We start from the raw sequence: 23,903 nt of genomic DNA, 5'->3' as shown, positions 1-23,903 counted from the left end.
TAGACACCAAAGCACAGAAAATGAACACGGACTTTGTCATTGAAGGAAATATTCACTGTAATGAAAGAATTAAAAAGGCCACATAGCATATATAATCAATCAATAAAATATGAGAGGGGGGGGGGAATATTCTCTCAACAGATTCGAATTTTATTTAACAGTACTGTGAAGGAAGGCAGGATATCAAGAGAATTGTAAGAAATTGTTTCAATTCCAGTATACAGCATGATTCCCCCGCCTATATCCCTGTCGTTTTATGCAATCCGCAATGCTTAAAAACGCTGGCCTCCAAAGACCAGGCGTCTCAGTTTCATAATCTATCGCTCGCTATGCGTAAATTATTAGTTCTACAGAAAAAAATGAACAAGACCTTTTTGTAGGAAATTTAGCTTAGATAAATTTTGCACTGGAATTCGTTTTCGATAGATGCCGTAGTTTTCGAGTTATTCGAGGAGAACGTACTAAAGTGACCGTCAAGCGCACCCCTGCTCCCATACTCAGCCCTCACCGTATCAGAATTTCTATACCTTGTTCATGGCACTCCCTCCTAGCACCTTATAGATATTTGCAATAGCACTAATTATTTCCCACATTTGACATTTCTTGGTCTTCATTGACTGGCCTTATTGCGCCAACGACTTAGTCGAACACTTACAGACTGTAAATCTGACGTTTGTCTAAATTTGACCTAACAACTTTGTGAATTTTAACAACATAAAGTAAACATTTACATCATTCTATTCTTCAGGCTTTCTGACTACAAAACTACTGTGCTTGTAAGGGTTTCAATCGGACTGTTAATGTAATTAGTTTTAACGTAAAGTATACAAAAGTCATTTTTCTTTCATTACCCTCACGGGCACACTTAAATTCATAATGTCAACGAAGTAGCCGACTATGCTGGTGGCGCAATAGGTCACTAACTAGAGACCAAAACTGGTGGAATATCGGGAATAATTCGTGTAGACGGAAATTTCTGCATGGTGTTAGGAGGAAGTGCCGTAAATAACACACTAGATAACCTGACTGGTGAAGGATGACTGCGGGGTGGAAGTGCGTTTGAAGGTCACTAATGTACGGTTCTCTTGAATAACTCGAAAACCATGGACTCGAGCGAAAAAGATTTCCAAGTACAAAACCTAACGACCTAAAATGTGCTACAAAAGGGTTTTGTTATTTTTCTTTTGCGAGTAGCGTGTGAAATAATTGTAAATCTCATTTATTACACTGTGGTTTGCATAAAACGATAGTGGTAGGGGCAGCTGAGTCACACTATATAATACTGAAGATAAATAAATATTAGGTAATTACTGGCGAATTACTCTGCTTGATACCACCTTAAAACTGTTAAAATCAGCAACTGGCGACAGAATAGACATAAATAACTAAACAACAGCAAGGAATCAGGAAATTCATGAGCACAATAGATGCTATTTTCACTCTAAGACAGACTGCGGAGAAATCTGTAGAATTTAATAACCCAGCCTATGTGTGTTCCGTTGACTTTTCAAAAATCTTAATAGCATTAGAGGAACGGATATAATTCAAACCATAATCGACGCAAGAGTGCCAACGGGTTTAGTAAAAAGCATGAAAGATACAGATAAAAGTAATAAAACGAAAATTAAAAGACATGAAGGATTGAAAGATGAAATTATAAAAGACAAAGGAAACAGTCAGCGATACTCATTAAGCCCACTCCTGTTCGGCTTAGTAACCCCATCATTGATTCCGTAAGAAAGAAACCAGGATCTAAAATGGAAAATACAGTTGTAAATATTATATGTTAGCTGATGATTCTATACTGATAGCAAATGATGAAGACAATTTACAAAGGTTACTTCACCAATTCAATACAACAGCTAAGCAATATAACATGTACATCTCACCTAAAAAGTCAAAAAACGCGATAATATCAAAACCACTCATCAGAAATAAATTAGACGTACTCGCAGGAGGTATGCCACTTGAAAAGCGATGACCATTACATATCTGGCGAGTGGTCTCACCACCTATAAAGACTTACCCATGAAAGTGAAAAACCAAGAAACAAAGACATAAGGGTACCCAGATGCCTGCAAAAGGCTGTATGAAGAAACAAATTTATGACAACCCAGACGACAATAAAACATGTATAACTATGGTGCATACTGTTGTGATAAGTACAACAGAAGCTAGAGCAAAAATGAAAGATAAAAGTAAAGTTAATGGCAGTGAAAATGAAGGTACTAAGACAGATCGAAGAAGTAGTCATGTTTGACAGGAGAACAAAAGTGTCAGTAAGGTTACAGTTTGGAAGACAAGATGTAAACAAAATGATGAACACATGAGAAACAAATTGGAAGGACCATGTGGATAGGATTAAAATTTGTAAACATGGGGAATGACTGCCCAGACAGCAGCCCAAGAGATGGGATAATAGTTGGTCCGGTACATCAACAGAATGAGGCCGACAAGTAGAAGCGCTAGTCAGCAGAAAAGAGGACTAATAAGCGTAGACAGCAACACATACACGCCCTCGTGCATTGGTGCAGACCGGTGTCGATCTACGGAGTACATGTTCTGCAGGCGTGGTCTGGTGTGGATCTCACGGACCACAGAGGCGGGAGTTGTCGTGGCAACAACAGCAGATGCTACCCACAGCGTCGGCCTCAGCAGAAAGTTATTTTGAATTGTAAAAGTAGTCCAGAGGCGCTGTGTCAGATGCCAATGCACCCTGCCAATGTTGTTAAGCTGGTAGTGAAGTAGGCAGCCAAGTTCAGGCCTACCGGTTGGGCGACAAGTGCTGACGGGTGTCCAGTGGTGCAGGGGCTGGGTTCGGCTGCAGGCGAGTTTTGCAACCAGTCAGTCCAGGAAGTGTGAAAGAGGCTTCTGGGTAAGAAACCTGGACCTGTGTCTGGATGGCGATGGTCCAGTGGAAAGTGGCGGAGTGATGGAGTGGTGGAGTGGGCTCATGGGGCATAAGCCGACCTCAAAGACAACTGACTAAGCGATGGTTTGTTGAGCTTACCATTGAACCAATGATCACATCAACCAATGAAGTGCCTGGCCTGAAGGCCAATACTTACGCTCGCCTGAACTATTCAGCTGTGGTGTTGCAGCTGCCAAAGTTGTGTCTGCTGCATAACGAACGGTTCCTTACTATGGATATGCCCCAGAGCAGAAATTGGCAGGGGGATGACAATGGCGTGGCACAATACTGAATCCACGACTTGTCTTCAGTGGCCTGTTAACGGTATTGCACCCAATCAATTTTGCGCGTGTCTCTTAACAGCCAGTGTTTATTCGTAAATACAACGATCAAAAGTCACGTCCAGGAACCATCACTGGGTGACACCTTCTCTAACCTCACCTCAGTTCGGTGAGAACAAGTCCACCAGTTTCTATAGATATGTCATATCCAGCTGAAGGCAACAACGGCCATGTCAAGGTGCATACACCGCTTCCTGTCAGATCACCGAAGCCAAGCACAGTCGGGCTAGGCGAGTTCTTGGACGAGTGGCTATCTGGGTGATAGTCAATATCTGAACACCTGGTTTAATGTTGTTGATAATTCTTCCGGGTTATATGGCCGTGGTCCACGGAATTCTTCTATTCCTAACGTGTCGTCCACTACTACGTTGGGCATCTTCAGAGATATGGCTGGTCCTTCTGAGTCCTGCCGACCTAGGACTCAGGATTGCAGGACTCAGCAGGACCAGCCATACCTCTGAAGATGTCCAACGTAGTATTGGACGAGCCATTAGGAATAGAAGAACTCCGTGGACCACGGCCATATAACCCTGAAGAATTATCAACAACAGTACCATCCGGTCGTGAAAGCCTTCATTCCTGGTTTAACCGTTTTTATATTGGCAGCACTGTTTAATGTGCTCGGCAGACACTATATGGCACTTTTCTTTTCGTTTATGGCAGGTTTCAGCGCAGTCTAGTGTTGTAAAACTACCGTAGGTTATCACAGACTGACATAAGTAATGCCCGCATCTCGTGGTCGTGCGGTAGCGTTCTCGCTTCCCACGCCCGGGTTCCCGGTTTCGATTCCCGGCGGGGTCGAGGATCCTCTCTGCCTCGTGATGGCTGGGTGTTGTGTGATGTCCTTAGGTTGGTTCGGTTTAAGTAGTTCTACGTTCTAGGGGACTGATGACCATAGACGTTAAGTCCTATAGTGCTCAGAGCCAAAATAAGTAATGGAAGACTACGGTAGCTTCCCTAATAGCCACGGACAGTTAAGATCGTAACCGGGATGCCTGTAACTTGGGTGTGCTGCGTACCTATCGGGCCTACCTCATATCAATCGCTTTGTTTGCATAAGCGATCGATGTCTTGCTACGCGGGTGAGTCAATAAATAAGTCGCAAACTATGATTGAGATATCAGACGTGCGTGTATCAACCTGAAATTTATTTTCCTTTCCAACATGCACTCCTTGTAAATTTGAACACATATACCATCGTTCGACAAGGCGTTAAAACCCTGCAAAATAGAATTCTTGTGGCAGTGTTCGTATCTAACGAGTGGCCTCTCGGGATATAAAAAGCTTATTTGGATCCGTAAATCACTCCAACCCACAAGACCGATATGTCCTGAGGGTAGCGAAATTACCTAAACGGGGAGACAATGTGCCACCACTGGACAACCAAGGCGCCAAGGGTGCTGCTGATTTCTGACTTTTTTCTCCTTTGCTGAATTTCAGTATCCAACTGAACATACATTTCCGTGAAATGCGGTACTAACCATATAAGGGACGAATTTCGCTATGGGCGTGCACTGCGGAGAGTCTCTCTGCACGCAAAAGCAGCTTTGTTCTTGTCGGGTACACACTCATAGTACACCTGTCATCTTAGTCTGACTGCAGATCATTAACGATTAGCCGCGGAATACTGTGTGTCGGCTACCTTCCACGTGACATGTGCTGCCACTTTTCAGACACGTACAGACGCGAACTGAAAAAACTATATGCAATATACTGAAGGTTGCGACCTGTTTATTGACTCTCCCTCGTCGATTTCCCTAGAAACCGGAATCGGAAACCGTGTAGAAACTGAGTAAGGATATACACTACTGGCCATTAAAATTGCTACACCAAGAAGAAATGAAGATGATAAACGGGTATTCATTGGACAAATATACTAGAAGTGACACGTGATTACATTTTCACGCAATTTGGGTGCGTAGATCCTGAGAAGTCAGTACCCAGAACAATCACCTCTGGCCATAATAACGGCCTTAATACGCCTGGGCATTGAGTCAAACAGAGCTTGGATGGCATTTACAGGTACAGCTGCCCATGCAGCTTCAACACGATACCACAGTTCATCAAGAGTAGTGACTGGCGTATTGTGACAAGCCAGTTGCTCGGTCACCATTGACCAAACGTTTTCAGTTGGTGAGAGACCTGGAGAATGTGCTAGCCAGGGCAGCAGTCGAACATTTTCTGTATCCAGAAAGGCCCGTACAGGACTTGCAACATGTGGTCGTGCATTATCCTGCTGAAATGTAGGGTTTCGCAGGGATCGAATGAAGGGTAGAGCCACAGGTCGTAACACATCTGAAATGTAACGTCCACTGTTCAAAGGCTTGTAAATGCGAACAAGAGGTGACCGAGACGTGTAACCAATGGCACCCCATACCATCACGCCGGATGATACGCCAGCATGGCGATGACGAATACACGCTTACTATGTGCGTTCACCGCGATATCGCCAAACACGGATGCGACTATTTTGATGCTTTGAGTACACCATCACATGCGCTCCTGTCTGTGATGCAGCTTAAAAGGTAACCGCAGCCATGGTCTCCGAGCTGATAGTCCATGCTGCTGCAAACGTCGTCGAACCGTTCGTGCAGATGGTTGTTGTCTTGCAAACGTCCCCATCTGTTGACTCAGGGATCGAGACGTGGCTGCACGATCCGTTACAGTCATGCGGATAAGATGCCTGTCATCTCGACTGCTAGTGATACGAGTCCATTGGAATCCAGCACGGTGTTCCGTATTACCCTCCTAAACCCACCGAATACATATTCTGCTAACAGTCATTGGATCTTGACCAGCGCGAGCAGCAATGTTGCGATACGATAAACCGCAGTCGCGATAGGCTACAATCCGAGCTTTATCAAAGCAGAAAACGTGATGGTACACATTTCTCCTCCTTACAGGAGGCATAACGATAACCTTTCACCAGGCAACGCCGGTCAACTGCTATTTGTGTATGAGAAATCGGTTGGAAACTTGCCTCATGTCAGCACGTTGTAGGTGTCACCATTGGCACCAACCTTGTGTGAATGTCCTGAAAAGCTAATCATTTGCATATCACAGCATCTTCCTCCTGTCGGTTAAATTTCGTGTCTGTAGCACGTCATCTTCGTGGTGTAGCAATTTTAATGGCCAGTAGTGTATAAATATCCGAGTAACCTTAGGAACATTTTTGTTCTACACACTTACCATCCTGTTACTTAAAACTAATCAGTATTTATAGCAAAATTGATGTTGTCAACGATTAATTCAATTTTTATTCGAAAATGGTTGTTTGTAATTTGAAACAGAGGGATGTTGTATTAAAAATAGGAACAGTATTTAGAAAACGCAATTTCCTAAAGAAGTAATTTAAACAAGAAAGGCATAGCAAACATCGCTTCAATAGTTCGTCGAGCTTATATTAAACATGTCTCTGTTATTCATAAACAACTTTACACTTACCAGTAAGAACAGGAAACTCTTGCATTTGATCACGACAATGGAAGTTCTACTGAGTACAAAAATAACAATAATAATTGGTCCAAATGGCTCTAAGCACTATGGGACTTAACATCCGAGGTCATCAGGCCGCTAGAACTTAGAACTTCCTAAACCTAACTAACCTACGGACATCACACACATCCATGCCCGAGGCAGGATTTTAACCTCCGACCGTAGCAGCCGCGTGGTTCCGGACTGAAGCGCCTAGAACCGCTCGGCCACAGCGGCCGGCAATAATACCTGTAGAGATTTTTTATATCTGTGCTTGTGAACTGTACTTGCATCAAAACAGTTGCTTTTGTTGCATAAAAGCGCATAAGTTACGCGATCAGGTAATTTTTTATCACTTATAAAATGCTGTTTATTTTTTGTAAGGATATAAAGTACATAAGGGACTAACACTGAATGATGTGCGGTTCTAATTATGTGTGAAACAAACAAACAAGAAGAAGTTGTCGGCTCCCACTTCCTCTCTCACACATTCATTTGTGTTGCTTCCCCTACATATGTTAACAATACTGCCGGTAATCCTACCAATTATTACATCACTTATGTACTGTACCAAAACTACCGAACCATAGACCGCAACTCGTCACATGGGTTTGCTTCGCACTCTTGCGAACTAAACATTCCTGCACCCGTTTCCGTTTATACAACGTGTACCAGCATTTTGTTGTTGGTATTTTCGTGACCCGACTGTGTATTAGTAGCTGGAATCCATAGGAGACTTTCAGCACAATACGGGGGCAATGTTATTCGACAGCCAATTGTTTACCAGTAGACTGAATAGTTCATCAGTGAGCGAAAAGTGGCCGAACAAGCACCAAGCCTCGTGAGAGAAATCTGAGAAGTCAGTGACTGAGTATGAAACGGCAAACCACGACGTTCGTGGGCTAAGTTTGGGACACTGAATGGAAAAGAAGTCAACAGTAAAGAGTCAACGGTGTAGTGAAATGGTCTGTAATGTGTTGAACCCCGTAATTCGAAGCAGACGCAGAGCTCTATTGTCAAACGGCGTTCGTTTTTTACGTGACAACATGCCTCCATACATGGACAGGCACGCCGTTCATACTCTTCATATGGTTAGACACTGGACTCGCATTCGGGAGGGCGACGGTTCAATCCCGCGTCCGGCCATCCTGATTTAGGTTTTCCGTCATTTCCCTAAATCGCTCCAGACAAATGCCGGGATGGTTCCTTTGAAAGGGCACGGCTCACTTCCTTCCCCGACCTTCCATAATCCAGCGAGACGGAAGACCTCGCTGTCTGGTCTCCTTCCCCAAACAACCCAACTGAACCCATACTCTTAATAATACGCATTTTGAGGCACTGAAGCATCCTGCGTACATTCCTGACGTCTCCCAGCCAGATTTCCAGATTTTAGACTGTTTGGTCCGATTAAATACAGGGTGTTTCAAAAATGACCGGTATATTTGAAACGGCAATAAAAACTAAACGAGCAGCGATAGAAATACGCCGTTTGTTGCAATATGCTTGGGACAACAGTACATTTTCAGGCGGACAAACTTTCGAAATTACAGTAGTTACAATTTTCAACAACAGATGGCGCTGCAAGTGATGTGAAAGATATAGAAGACAACACAGTCTGTGGGTGCGCCATTCTGTACGTCGTCTTTCTGCTGTAAGCGTGTGCTGTTCACAACGTGCAAGTGTGCTGTGGACAACATGGTTTATTCCTTAGAACAGAGGATTTTTCTGGTGTTGGAATTCCACCAACTAGAACACAGTGGCCGGCCGCGGTGGTCTCGCGGTTCTAGGCGCACAGTCCGGAACCGTGCGACTGCTACGGTCGCAGTTTCGAATCCTGCCTCGGGCATGGATGTGTGTGATGTCCTGAGGTTAGTTAGGTTTAAGTAGTTCTAAGTTCTAGGGGACTGATAACCACAGCAGTTGAGTCCATAGTGCTCAGAGCCATTTGAACCATTTTTTAGAACACAGTGTTGCTGCAACAAGACGAAATTTTCAACGGAGGTTGAATGTAACCAAAGGTCCAAAAGCGATACAATAAAGGATCTGTTTGAAAAATTTCAATCGACTGGGAACGTGACGGATGAATGTGCTGGAAAGGTAGGGCGACCGTGTACAGCAACCACAGAGGGCAACGCGCAGCTAGTGCAGCAGGTGATCCAACAGCGGCCTCGGCTTTCCGTTCGCCGTGTTGCAGCTGCGGTCCAAATGACGCCAACGTCTACGTATCGTCTCATGCGCCAGAGTTTACATCTCTATCCATACAAAATTCAAACGCGGCAACCCCTCAGCGTCGCTACCATTGCTGCAAGAGAGACATTCGCTAACGATATAGTGCACAGGATTGATGACGGTGATATGCATGTGGGCAGCATTTGGTTTACTGACGAAGCTTATTTTTACCTGGACGGCTTCGTCAATAAACAGAATTGGCACACATGGGGAACCGAAAAGCCCCATGTTGCAGTCCCATCGTCTCTGCATCCTCAAAAAGTACTGGTCTGGGCCGCCATTTCTTCCAAAGGAATCATTGGCCCATTTTTCAGATCCGAAACGATTACTGCATCATGCTATCTGGACATTCTTCGTGAATTTGCGGCGGTACAAACTTCCTTAGACGACACTGCGAACACCTCGTGGTTTATGCAAGATGGTGCCCGGCCACATCGCACGGCTGATGTCTTTAATTTCCTGAATGAATATTTCGATGAACGTGTGATTGTTTTGGGCTATCCAAAACATACAGCAGGTGGCGTGGATTGGCCTCCCTATTCGCCAGACATGAACCCCTGTGACTTCTTTCTGTGGGGACACTTGAAAGACCAGGTGTACCGCCAGAATCCAGAAACAATTGAACAGCTGAAGCAGTAGATCTCATCTGCATGTGAAGCCATTCCGCTAGACACGTTGTCAAAGGTTACGGGTAATTTCATTCAGAGACTACGCCATATTATTGCTACGCATTGGTGGATATGTGGAAAATATCGCACTATAGAGTTTCCCCGACCGCAGCGCCATCTGTTGTTGACAATTGTAACTACTGTAATTTCGAAAGTTTGTCCGCCTGAAAATTTACTGTTGTCCCAAGCATATTGCAACAAACGGTGTATTTCTATCACTGCTCATTTAGTTTGTATTGCCGTTTCAAATATACCGGTCATTTTTGAAACACCCTGTATGACTTCAGAGATCACCGATTCACCTCCAATGATGAGGTGAAGGAAGTGTGCCTTCGTGACTTGCTGCTCCTACGAAAAATATGTTTATAGGAATAGATCTAGTAATCAGTAGTGAAAATTTGTGCCGGATCAGAACTCGAAACCGGATTTCTCGCCTACCGCGTCTGTCTTGCATGCTCTCCAAACTTCCATATGTCACAATGTCTACATCCTAATATCATAGCCTACTGAATTCATTACCTAATGCTAGTCACATTTCTTGGATTCCCCTAAAAGTAAGAATGATACAACGAGGAATCGAAACGAGTGTTGTTATCGTCGTGTGCCTGTCTAGGTCTGTAACGATTGTATGCATGTCTGAAAGAACAGACACTGTTCACGCTGTAAGGATGTACACAGTGTGACATATGAAAGTTGGGGTCGGTCTGGGGAGCATGCATGGACAGCCAAAGTAAGAAATCAGTTTTAAGTCTTGGTCTGGAACAATTTTTCGTATGTCACTATAATTTCCAATTATTTCATACAGTTGTGGATCATATACAGTGTCTGTCCTTTCAGACATGCATGTAAGATATTGGAAACGTTGTGCAACGATGGACTAAGTGCACTGAAAATCTGGGTGAATACACTGAAAAATGATATCATTGTACACTGTTGTTGTAATAAATTAGAAAAACATACGAGATTCATTCCATAAGCTACGGAAAATATGGTATATCTTGTGATAATCCGACAATTTAGGAATTCGACGATGTGCATTGAATCTGTAAGGCAATGTGTATCCGAATGCCAACATAAAATAGGGTTTCTGACCCATTGGAACTCCGTGTAAATTAGTTGTTCCCGAGTACAAATGGAACAAAAGTAAATCAGAATCAACTACTGTCGTGAGAAAGAGTCCCACAATGCATCCACACAGCATTAACAACGATGATGTGGAAGCCGTTGAAAGCCATTGGTATTGTCAATAATGTGTGCAGCCTATCGCCGAAATGTCGATTAGGATATCTCCCCTGTTTGCAAATCGCTTTCCACTCAACGGTTTCTTCTGTTGTAAGACGAGGTCGAAGTCGCACGGACTGAGTCCTAATGAGAGGGTTGGGAGGGGGAGGATTTCTCACCAGCACCTCTGTCCACAATCCTTCATGACGTCTGCAGTGTGGGCTGTAGCGTTATCATGAAGTATGACTGTTTTATCCAACAGTGCCGGACGTTATCGCCAAAGTGTACGTAGCAGATGATACAGCGGAAAGTTGCTGTAATACTGGGTACTGACAGCTAGGACGTCGTTAACAGGGTAACACTCCAGCATACCGTGGCTGTCATACACTGGAATGAGCATGAGCTCGGTGGTTGATGGATTCTGTGGCTTCTAGTGTCTACATCTACATCAACATCCATACTCCGCAAGCCACCTGGCGGTGTGTGGCGGAGGGTACCCTGAGTACCTCTATCGGTTCTCCCCTCTATTCCAGTCTCGTAATGCTCGTGGAAAGAAGGATTGTCGGTATGCTTCTGTGTGGGCTCTAATCTCTGATTTTACCTTCATGGTCTCTTCGCGAGATATACGTAGGAGGGAGCAATATACTGCTTGACTCTTCGGTGAAGGTATGTTCTCGAAACTTTAACAAAAGCCCGTACCGAGCTACTGAGCGTCTCTCCTACAGAGTCTTCCATTGGAGTTTATCTATCATCTCCGTAACGCTTTCGCGATTACTAAATGATCCTGTAACGAAGCGCGTTGCTCTCCGTTGGATCTCCTCTATCTCTTCTATCAACCCTATCTGCTACGGATCCCACACTACCGAGCAATATTCAAGCAGTGGGCGAACAAGCGTACTGTAACCTAGTCCCTTTGTTTTCGGATTGCATTTCCTAAGGATTTTTCCAATGAATCTCAGTCTGGCATCTGCTTTACCGACGATCAACTTGATATGATCATTCCAATTTAAATCACTCCTAATGAATACTCCCAGATAATTTATGGAATTAACTGCTTCCAGTTGCTGACCTGCTATATTGTAGCTAAATGATAAGGTATCTTTCTTTCTGTGTATTCGCAGCACATTACACTTGTCTACATTGAGACTCAATTTCCATTTCTGCACCATGCGTCAATTCGCTGCAGATCCTCCTGCATTTCTGTACAATTTTCCATTGTTACAACCTCTCGATATACCACAGCATCATCCGCTAAAAGCCTCAGTGAACTTCCGATGTTATCCACAAGGTCATTTATGCATATTTTGAATAGCAACGGTCCTACGACACTCCCCTGCGGTACACCTGAAGTCACTCTTACTTTGGAAGACTTCTCTCCATTGCGAATGATATGTTGCGTTCTGTTATCTAGGAACTCTTCAATCCTATCACGCAATTGGTCTGATAGTCCACATGCTCTTACTTTGTTCATTAAACGACTGTGAGGAACAGTATCAAACGCCTTGCGGAAGTCAAGAACCACAGCATCTACCTGGGAACCCGTGTCTATGGACCTCTTAGTCTTGGGGACGAATAGCGCGAGCTGGGTTTCACACGATCGTCTTTTCCAAAACCCATGCTGATTCCTACAGAGTAGATTTCTAGTCTCCAGAAAAGTTATTATACTCGAACATAATATGTGTTATAAACTTCGACAAATGATCGACGTTAGAAATATAGGTCTGTAGTTCTGCACATCTGTTCGACGTCCCTTCTTGGAAACGGAGATGGCCTGTGCCCTTTACCAATCCTTCGGAACGCTACGCTCTTCTAGAGACCTACCGTACACCGCCGCAAGAAGGGGGGCAAGTTCCTTCATGTACTCTGTGTAAAATCGAACTGGTATCCCATCAGGTCCAGCGGCCTTTCCTCTTTTGAGCGATTTCTATTGTTTCTATCCCTCTGTCGTCTATTTCGATATCTACCATTTTGCCATCTGTGCAACAATCTAGAGAAGGAACTACAGTGCAGTATTCCTCTGTGAAACAGCTTTGGAAAAATACATTTAGTATTTCGGCCTTTAGTCTGTCATTCTCTGTTTCAGTACCATTTTGGTCACAGAGTGTCTGGACATTTTGTTTTGATCCACCTACCACTTTGACATAAGACCAAAATTTCTTAGGATTTTCTCCCAAGTCAGTACATAGAACGACTCTCGCATAGCCCTCCTCACACTACATTACGCTTCGCGTAATTTTTTTTTGTCTGCAGGGCTTTGGCTATATTTATATTTGCTGTGAAGATCCCTTTGCTTCCGCAGCAGTTTTCTAACTCGGTTGTTGTACCACGGTGGCTCTTTTCCATCTTTTACGATCTTCCTTGGCACATACTCATCTAATGCATGTTTTACGATGGTTTTGAACTTTGACCACTGATCCTCAACACTATCTGTACTTGAAACAAAACTTTTGTGTTGAGCCGTCAAGTACTCTGAAATCTGCTTTTTGTCACTTTTGCTAAACAGAAAAATCTTCCTACCTTGCTTAATATTTCTATTTACGTCTCAAATCATCGATGCAGTAACCGCTTTATGATCGCTGATTCACTGTTCTGCGTTAACTGTTTGAAATAGTTCGGGTCTGTTTGTCACCAGAAGGTCTAATATGTTATCGCCACGAGGTGGTTCAAATGGCTCTGAGTCCCATAGAACTTAGAACTACTTAAATCTAACTAACCTAAGGACATCACACAACCACGAGGTGGTTCGCGGTTTAACTACTCAAGGTAGTTTTCAGATAGAGCACTCAAAAAAATTTCACTCGATTCTTTGTCCCTGCCACCCGTTATAAACGTTTGAGTCTCTCATTCTACATCCGGCAAATTAAAAGCTCCACCCAGAACTATAACATGGTGGGGAAATCTACTCGAAATATTTTCCAAATTTTCCTTCAGGTGCTCTGGCACAACAGCTGCTGAGCCAGGGGGTCTAGAGAGACATCCAATTACCATGGTTGAGCCTGCTTTAACCGTGACCTTCACCCAAATTTTTTCACATTTCGGATGTCCGTCAATTTCCTCCGATACTATTGCAGTTTTTTATCGCTAATAACGCGCCTCCCCCTTCACTGTCAAGCCTGTCTTTGCGGTATACATTCCAACCTGAGTTTAGAATTTCAGTACTGTTAATATCTGGTTTCAGCCAACTTTCTGTCCCTAGTACTATGTGGGTATTGGGCCGTTTATTAATGTCTTCGTCGTGAATCTAGGTAACGCCATTTTGCTGATTGGGTCTTTAATTTTGGTTCATACGCTCGTGAGAAGGTCATAATGCGACTGAGCAAGTCATTCCCCTCCAGTTGAAATCGCTCCAAGTTGATACGGCTGGTCTTGCATGGCGTCCACTTCTGTACCTGTGTTAATTGCTGTGGTACCCATTTGGACACTTCCTGCTCACATTCAAGTCCTACGGTAAAATACGGGCCCTGTTGGCCTTGAGAAACCCGTCCGTGTCATTAATTCCTGCACAGCCCAACGTCTGTTGTGCTAAACATTGTCGCAACGAGAGCTACGGACAGGTCAGCTGGCATAGACATCGGTCGTCCACTTCGCAGCGAGTCTGTCGCTGCCGGGCGCCGACGTAGGCGCCCAATTTCCAACGCCTTGTCACCCACAGCTGCTCGTAGTTCCTCATGACGCTGTGTGGCATTTCTGCCAGCAAGAAAGGCAATTTTTCGCTTCCCCACTTTGCTTACATCCACCTTGTAGCGCGACCAAGCTCACGCTGAATGTTCCAGGCGATCCATCCTCGTATGCAGTCGCAATCTGTCGGTTGATTTCGGTATTGTTGGCCCCGGGCTGAATCGCCAAAGAAACTGGTACAGGCATGCGTATTCAAATACAGAGATATGGAAACATGCAGAGTACGGCGCTACGGCTGGCAACGCCTATATAAGACAACAAGTCTCTGGCGCAGTTTTCAATCGGTTACTGCTGCTTCAAAGGCATGTCATCAAGATTTAAGTGAGTTTGAACGTGGTATTACAGTCGGCGCACGAGCGATGGGACACAGCATCTACGTAGTAGTGATGAAGCGGGGATTTTCCCGTATGACCATTTCAACAGCGCACTGTAAATATCAGGAATCCGGTAAAACATCAAATCTCCGACATCACTGCGGACGGAAGCAGATCCTGCAAGAACGGGACCAGCGACGACTGAAGAGAAACTTTCAACGTGATAGAAGAGCAACCCTTCCACAAACTGCTGGTTATTTCAATGCTGGGCCATCAACAAGTGCCAGCGTGCGAATCATTCAGCGAAACATCATCGATATGGGCTTTCGGAGCCGAAGGCCCACTTGTGTACCCTTGATGACCGCACGACACAAAGCTTTACGCATCGCCTGGTCCTGTCAACGCCGACATTGGATTGTTGATAACTGGAAAGAAGTTGCGTGGTCGGACGAGTCTCCTTTGAAACTGCGTGGACGTGTGACAACCTCATGAATATAAGGACCCTGCATGTCAGCATGGGACTGTTTAAGGCGATGGAGGCTCTGTAATGGTGTGGGCGCGTACAGTTGGAGTGATATAGGACCCCTAATACGTCTAGATAGGACTCTGACAGGTGTCACATACGTATGCATCCTGTCTGATCACCTGCATCCATTCGTGTCCATTGTGCATTCCGCCGGACTTGGGCAGTTTCAGCAGGACAGTGCGACACCCCACTGATCCAGGAACACTTTTCTCAGTTTAAACACTTCCAATGGCCCCGAAATTCCCCAGACATGAAAATTATTGACCATGTCTGGGATGTTTTGCAACGTGCTGTTCAGAGGAGAACTCCACCCCCTCGTACTCTTACGCATTTATGGACAGCCCTGCAGAATTCGTTTTATTTATTTATTTTATTGTACCGTGGGACAAAATTAAGGAGAAGTCTCCATGGTCATGGAACGAGTCAATACATAAAATTATAACACGATAGTAGAAACAGATAAAATGAAATATAAAAAACATATTCAGGTGACAAGTCGTAAGTTCAAATAAACAAAATCAACAATGTCACACTGAAATTTTCTTTATTTTTTAGCTCTTCCAGGAGCCCCTCGACAGAATAGAAGGAGTGAGCCATGAGGAAAGTCTTCAGTTTGGACTTAAAAAAGTTTAGGCTACTGCTAAGATTTTTGAGTTCTTGTGGTAGCTTATTGAAAATGGACGCAGCAGAATACTGCACTCCTTTCTGCACAAGAGTCAAGGAAGTGCATTCCACATGCAGATTTGATTTCTGCCTAGTATTAACTGAGTGAAAGCTGCTAACTCTTGGGAACAGACTAATTTGCTAACAACAAACGACATTAAAGAAAATATATACTGTGAGGGCAATGTCAAAATTCCTAGACTATTGAATAGGGGTCGACAACAGGTTCTCGAACTTACACCACATATAGCTCGAACAGCCCGTTTTTGAGCCAAAAATACTCTTTTTGAATCAGAAGAGTTACCCCAAAAAATAATACCATACGACATAAGCGTATGAAAATATGCGAAGTAGACTACTTTTCGTGTTGAACTGTCACTTATTTCAGATACTGTTCTAATGGTAAATAATGCAGCATTTAGTTTCTGAACAAGATCCTGGACATGGGCTTTCCACAACAGCTTACTATATATCCGAACCCCTGGGAACTTGAACTTTTCCGTCTCGCTTATAATATGCCCATTCTGTCTGATCAAAATATCGGTTCTTGTTGAATTGTGAGTTAGAAACTGTGTCACTTCCCTCCAGCACTTCTTCAGACACTAGTCAAGCACAAGCCACGTCATGTTGCGACACTTCTGAGTGCTCGCGGGGTCCTACACGTTATTAGGCAGGTGTACCAGTTTCTTTGGCTCTTCAGTGTATTTACTGTGATTACGGTGATGTAACTGGAATTCGGTAGTAGGAAAAGGGAGAGAAGGAAACGTAGTAGGTGAATATGGACTGGGGCAAAGAAATGAAAGAGGAAGCCGCCTGGTAGAATTTTGCACAGAGCACAGATTAATCATGGGTAACACTTGGTTCAAGAATCATAAAAGAAGGCTGTATACATGGAAGAAGCCTGGAGATACCAAAAGTTATCAGATAGATTATATAATGGTAAGACACAGATTTAGGAACCAGGTTTTAAATTGTAAGACATTTCCAGGGGCAGATGTGGACTCTGACCACAATCTATTGGTTATGACCTGTAGATTAAACCTAAAGAAACTGCAAAAAGGTGGGAATTTAAGGAGATGGGACATGGATAAACTAAAAGAACCAGAGGTTGTACAGAGTTTCAGGGAGAGCATAAGGGAGCAATTGACAGGAATGGGGGAAAGAAATACAGTAGAAGAAGAATGGGTAGCTTTGAGGGATGAAGTAGTGAAGGCAGCAGAGGATCAAGTAGGTAAAAAGACGAGGGCTAGTAGAAATCCTTGGGTAACAGAAGAAATATTGAATGTAATTGATGAAAGGAGAAAATATAAAAATGCAGTAAATGAAGCAGGCAAAAAGGAATACAGACGTCTCAAAAATGAGATCGACAGGAAGTGCAAAATGGCTAAGCAGGGATGGCTAGAGGACAAATGTAAGGATGTAGAGGCTTATCTCACTAGGGGTAAGATAGATACTGCTTACAGGAAAATTAAAGAGACCTTTGGAGATGAGAGAACCCCTTGTATGAACATCAAAAGCTCAGATGGAAACCCAGTTCTAACTAAAGAAGAGAGAGCAGAAAGGTGGAAGGAGTATACACTATACAAGGGCGATGTACTTGGGGACCATATCATGGAATTGGAAGAGGATGTAGATGAAATGAAGTTCAAACAGTTTTTAACCGTTGTTGCTGAGAACTGACATGCATGAAACAGCGGAAGGTAATCTCACACACAGTTTCTGTTTTTACAGAGCGCCCTGCGTTCAGGCCAACTTCTGGCGCCTTCCTGTACGCCCTGGGGTGCTACCTGGCGGTGTCTGGCCTGGCGGCCTTCGTCGCCTTCTACCTGATCACACAACGAGACTACAGTGAAGGCAGCGTCTACATCACGGCCGCACTCGGCTCCCTCGTTCCGAGTTTTTTTCTGCACCCCTTCTACTGGTTCGGGGCGAAGAAGGTAGTCGCGCTTCTGAAGAAGTGGGTGGAGTTTGAGGTACTTCTTCCTTACTGGTGTGCCTTGTATGAGTATGTTCTGTCTGCCTGGTGACTGGTTTGATGCGGCCTGACTCTCCTGTGCCAACCTCTTCATCTCAGAGTAGCCCTTGTACCTAACTTCCTCAACGATTTGTTGGATATATTCCAATACCTCTCCTTCCCTTTAGTTTTAACCCTCTGTGTACCATAGACCTTCTTGTTGTCAATGCCTTCCACAAGCTGATTTGTTCCACTATTCTGCCGGCGCCCATCTTCATTTCTTACCTCATCATTCCACCTATAGTACCGCATCTGAAACACTTTGTTTCTCTTCTTTTACGAGCTTCCCGCAATTCACTTGTCGCTGAAATGAAACTGAACAAAGCTAGAAGCTCGGTTTGCCTTGCTGATTCCCGAAATTTATGTTAGTGTGGTTTGAAGAAGGAATACTAGTTACGATTGTAAGAAAACTATCAAACAAATCTTCTATCACCATACTTTATCAGTTACTAAGCGCGTGACACAAGTGCAGTGTTTTTTGTCTTTATAGACACAAAAATGTTTTTGGCTTATTAGTTCCGTAGGCTTCACGAGGCCTGACTTAGACGAATCCCAGTGCACATTGACACGTATAATCTTTCTTCAGGCGCAAAAGAAATGGTAACAAGCCCTAATATGAGGCACAGAGGGAAGTGCTCTGTACCATGCACTTCAGTGATTTACAGAATATAGACAGATTTAGATGTAGAGCTATTTACGATCAGATAATTACCTGCCGCAGTGTAAATAATTATTAGTTCTGAGGAACAGTACTGTGAACTGTCATGTGTTATTTTCACTACTCATTATGAGTGACTTACAATGAACGCATTGAATTAAAATTTTGAATATCGGTGGTGGTGGTGGTGGTGTTTGAGGTTTACGGGCGCTAAACAGCGTGGTCATAAGCGCCCAAGCACATAAAAACAGGAACACATGCAGTGAAGGGACTAAGACGAACAGTGATCAAGGACAATGGCTAAAAGACGCAGACCTGACGCGGTTCCAAGTCCCCACATACAGAAGCAAAACAAGAGGAGAAGGAACACACTAAAAAAGGAAAGGAAACACAAAGAACAGAGAACAGAAACCGAAGGGAAACAAGGAGGTAATCGTGACTGGCGAACCTCTTACCTAAAACCTGGGTGAGCCAGTCACCCAGCAGCACATTAAAACCCTCTCTCTAAAATCCGAGGCAACAAATTGGACAAGACACAAAACCGTAAGACCTTAACCACAGTCGTTGCGTCGTCTTTCAAAATAGTGGGCAAATCCGGTGGCAAAGAAACCACCGCCCTCTGGTCAGAGAATAAAAGACAGTCAAGTAAAATGTGGCGGACAGTAATCTGGACGCCACAAGCACTGCACATTGGGGGGTCTTCCCGTCGGAGTAAAAAACCATGCGTTAAGGGACTGTGCCCGATGCGGAGGCGAGTGAGGAGAACCTCATTCCGCCTGTATGACTGGTAGGACGTACGCCATGGTCGCGTAGTGGCCTTTACCAGACGCTGCTTATTGTCACCAACTGCCAGCCACTCGTCTTCCCTTTGACGCATAACACGAAAACGCAAAAGGGAGGTAACAGCATGGAGGGGGACGGCACATTCAACAACTTGAGGGAGGGAACATGCATCTTTGGCAGCCACATCCGCCAGTTCCCCTAATACCCACGTGCCCCGGCACCCAGCAGAAAGAAACCTCCTTCCCCTGCCGTTGCAGGTGGAGTAGGGCATCATGGATGTTCTGGACGACCGTATCCGCTGGGTACAAGTGTTGCATGGTCTGAAGGGCACTCAGGGAGTCAGAACAGACGAGGAACTTAAGACTGGGAACACATCTCATTTGCTCCAATGCCCGCAAGATTGCAAACAATTCGGCATCAAAGATGGTAAACGCCGCAGGAAGCCGTAACTTGACGACTCGATCAGGGAAACCAACAGCACAACCAACAGAGTCCCCCTGTTTAGATCCATCCATAAATACAAGTACATGGTCCGGGTGCTGGTTGAAAATATCGTAAAATAAGGAGGTAAAAACAAACGCTGGAGTGCAGCTCCTCCGGTTCTCCGACAAGTCTAGAAGGATGCTGGGCCTCTGGAGCAACCAGGGAGGCAGGCGAGTAAAACCTTGACGTTGGAGGGCCACAAGCTCCACACCAAGGGACTCAAGCAAATGCTTGGCATGAATCCCGAATGGTCTCGTTGCCCTGGGACGACTGGAAAAGAGACGTTCCATAGGCGGTCTGGCAACGGTAGGGTACACAGGGGAGGTAGGACAGGCAAGGAAATGACACACCCGTCGCACCATGAGGAGTTTCCGCCGGATGGCGAGCGGCGGTTCCCCTGCCTCAGCACACAGGCTGGCGATGGGACTGGTACGGAAGGCACCAGTGGCCAGCCTGATACCCTCATGGTGTACTGCGTCAAGGATCTTCAGATACGAAGGCCTTGCTGACCCATACACGGTGCAAGCATAGTCAAGACGCGATCGGACGAAAGCCCTATAAAACTGCAGCAGACGCGCCCGATCTGCTCCCCAGGACCGATGGCTCAAAATATTGTGCTTTCAGGGCCCGCACCTTGAGGTCTTTAAGGTGAGGCAACCACGACAACTTGGAATCAAAAGTGATTCCCAGGAACCTCACAGTGCCTCTAAAAGAAAGAACGGTGTCCCTCAGATGCAATGCAGGGGAGGTAAAAGGACACCGAGTACGATTAAAATGAACACACGCACATTTGTCTGCAGAAAAGGTAAAACCCGTCTTTGCAGTCCATGCCTCTAAGCGCTTTATCGTAAGCTGCAACTGCCGAATAGCAGTGACAAGACTGGAGGAAGAACAGAAAACAGCAAAATCGTCCACAAACAAGGAGCATTGGGCAGGACTCCGGATAGTGGACGTGATACAGTTAATGGCGGCGGCAAAGAGGGAGACACTTAAAACGCTGCCCTGAGGAACATCATTCTCCTGCACGTACAAATCAGATAGCACATTACCAACCCGATACCGAAAGAGGCGGTGAGGAAGAATGGACCGAATGAAGATGGGGAGAGGGCCACGAAAGCCCCACTCATGGAGTTTATTGAGGATAAGGCGGGGCTAAGTAGTGTCATACGCCTTATTAATGTCAAAGAAGACACCTAGACAATGCTGGTTATGTAGGAAGGTCTGCTGGATGGCGGCCTCAAGCAGGGTCAAGTTGTCTATAGTGGAACGACATCTCCGAAAGCTACACTGAGATGGGCTAAGGAGCTGCCTGATCTCGAGCAGCCAAACCAGGCGACGGTTGACCATGCGTTCAAACGTCTTCCCAACACAGCTCGTCAAAGCAATACTTCGATAACTACTGGGATGCGTCCGGTCCTTCCCTGGTTTGAGGAAGGGAATCAAAATCGCCTCCCTCCACGAGTCAGTGTACGTGCCGGATAACGATGTCATATTAAAACAGTTCAGGAAAACTTCCTTGGATGGCAGCAACAAGTGCCGCAGCATGCTGTACCGGATTTGATCATGACCAGGCGTAGTATCATGAGCCACAGACAGCGCCGAATCCAGTTCCCACATTGTGAAGGGGCAGTTGTAGGGTTCAGAATTTAGAGACCGGAAGTCCAAGTGACCCCTTTCGATGGCAGTGCGGTAGCGGCAGAAATCTGGATCACAGTTAATAGTGGCGGTAGAGTCCTCAAAATGCATGGACAGTGTCTGGGCAATGTCTCTCTGCACCGTGAGGAGACATCCCTGATGCAGCAATGCCGTGACAGGAAGTTGGCTGAGTTTCCCGGAAATCCTCTTGATGGCTTCCCATACTTTCGTGGAACTAGTGGAGCGAGAGATGGTGTTCAAGAACGATTGCCATGACCGTCGTTTGCTCTCTTTAATCACTCGCCCCGCTTTGGCCCTTGCCACCTGAAAGGCCGCAAGATTGTCAGCTGAGGGACGGCACTTGAAGCGGCGCAGAGCTGCACGGCGGGCTCGGATGGCTGAGGGGCACTCAGTGGTCCACTAAGGGACAGGACGCCTCTTGGAATGACCGGATGACAGTGGGATTGACAATGCAGCAGCACGGGAGATGATCACGGCTGTAACATGGTCTACTCATTCGTGGACGCTGGCACGGTGTTCCAAAACAGCCAGTTGGCTGAAAAGTGTCCAGTCAGCTCTGCAGAGGAGCCACCGGGGCGGCACTGGTAATGCCGCAGCCTCTTCCAGGAGGCGAATCCAAAGGGGGAAGTGGTCACTAGAATGGAGGTCAGCAGCAGCCTCCCACAGAGCAGAATCCGGGAGTGCTGGAGAGCAAAAGGAAAGGTCAATAGCCGATGACGACCTGGAAGCAGTACAGAAATGAGTGGGAGCACCAGAGTTGAGGATGCACAATTCTTCAGACATTATGAGGCTTTCCAGAATGCGACCCATGGGGCTAGTAGTCGTAGAGCCCCATAAGACATTATGAGCACTGAAGTCCCCCAGAAGAAGAAATGGGCGGGGGAGTTGGCTAATAAGGTCCGTGAGAGCCTCAGAGTCTATCGCATCCTGAGGCGATAAATAAACTGAACAGACTGTGAGCCTCCGACTCACAAGTATGTCAGCTGCAACTGCTTGCAAGTCGGTAACGAGAGGGAGCTCAGATGAGGAGTGCATGTCACGGACAAAAACCGCAACACCACCCTTTGCCCTTTCCCCCATCAGATCATCTTTTCGATATACGGTATAGCCCCGTAAAGAAGGAGCATCAGTGGCCCGAAAATGTGTCTCTTGGAGACATAAGTACAAGGGGCACTCTCGTACAAGGAGTTGTAATTCGGCCACATGCGTCCTGAACCCATTCAGCTTCCACTGTAATATGGGAGCCAGTGATCAGGGTGGCTGAACTTTCACCCTGCCTCAGTGCTTTGGAGGAGAGCCCGTACTGGCCGGAGATTTATTCCTGAGGCGAGAAGATCGCCCCCAGTCGACATCAATGTCCATCAGCTCCGATGACGACCCACGGGAGATGTCAGACAGTACGATGGCCTCGTCATCGGACCGACCCTGACTAGTCTCCTCAGGTGGCAAAACCTTCACCTTCTGCGTCTTTGATTTGGGGGCTTAGAATGCAAAACCTTGTCTACAGTTGGAGCTTTACTCGCCTGGGCAGAAGGCGCCATATGAGGAGAGGCAGGAAGTACCCCAATGTCAGCAACAACGGCCTTGTCCGACGTAGCGGGGAGAGCCGCAGGTTGCAAAACAACCGCAGCAGCACAAGTGCACTGGCAAGCGCAGGTATTAGTGCTAACACTAGCAACCTCCGTTTGCGTAGCAACAGTGGCCATTTGTACCGGTTTTTTCAGAGCGGAAGCGAAAGATGTTGAAAACACAGGAGGTTGCATGTCCTTAAAGAGCTTCTTGGCCTCACCGTAGGGGATGCGCTTAGATGTTTTAATCTCCTATACCTTCCGTTCTTCGAGATAGATGGGGCAGATCTGGCTCCAGACAGGGTGACTCCCAGAGCAATTCACACACTTCACAGGCGATGAACAATCGGCTCCGTCATGGGCAGCCTCCCCACATTTACAAGTGGCTATCCCATTGCACCCCAACGTAGTATGCCCAAAGCGCTGACATTTAAAACAGCGCATTGGGTTGGGGAAATATGGCCGTACTGGAAAACGTAAGAACCCCGCTTTAACATGCTCTGGGAGTCTCGGTCAACTGGAAGTGAGAATAAACGAGTCAGATTTGACGAGGTCCCCATCGACTCGTTTCATAATATGCTGCACGTCAACAATACCTTCGTCAGCCCACTCAGATTTGAACTCGTCTATGGGGATATCCTCCTAGTCCCTACACGTCACAACACCCTTACTATATTTCAAAGTGGAGCGGAGCTCGGTCTCGATAGCGTACTCTC

At 45.6% G+C, this 23,903-nt stretch overlaps 1 protein-coding gene across 1 annotated transcript in view; it reads left to right on the top strand.

Moving 5' to 3' along the window:
- The first annotated feature begins 2,071 nt into the window (after positions 1-2,071).
- LOC126267878 (gustatory and odorant receptor 63a-like) overlaps positions 2,072-23,903 on the top strand; it is a 127,820-nt gene continuing 105,988 nt past the window's right edge. Inside the window, exons 1-2 of the mRNA XM_049973188.1 lie at positions 2,072-2,225; positions 17,757-17,998. Coding sequence (XP_049829145.1) covers positions 2,072-2,225; positions 17,757-17,998 — 396 coding nt within the window. The remainder of the gene's footprint in view (positions 2,226-17,756; positions 17,999-23,903) is intronic.

This window comes from Schistocerca gregaria, chromosome 4 (assembly GCF_023897955.1).
Source record: "Schistocerca gregaria isolate iqSchGreg1 chromosome 4, iqSchGreg1.2, whole genome shotgun sequence".
Lineage (NCBI taxonomy): Eukaryota > Metazoa > Arthropoda > Insecta > Orthoptera > Acrididae > Schistocerca > Schistocerca gregaria.
This window is presented reverse-complemented; position numbering and strand designations above follow the sequence as displayed.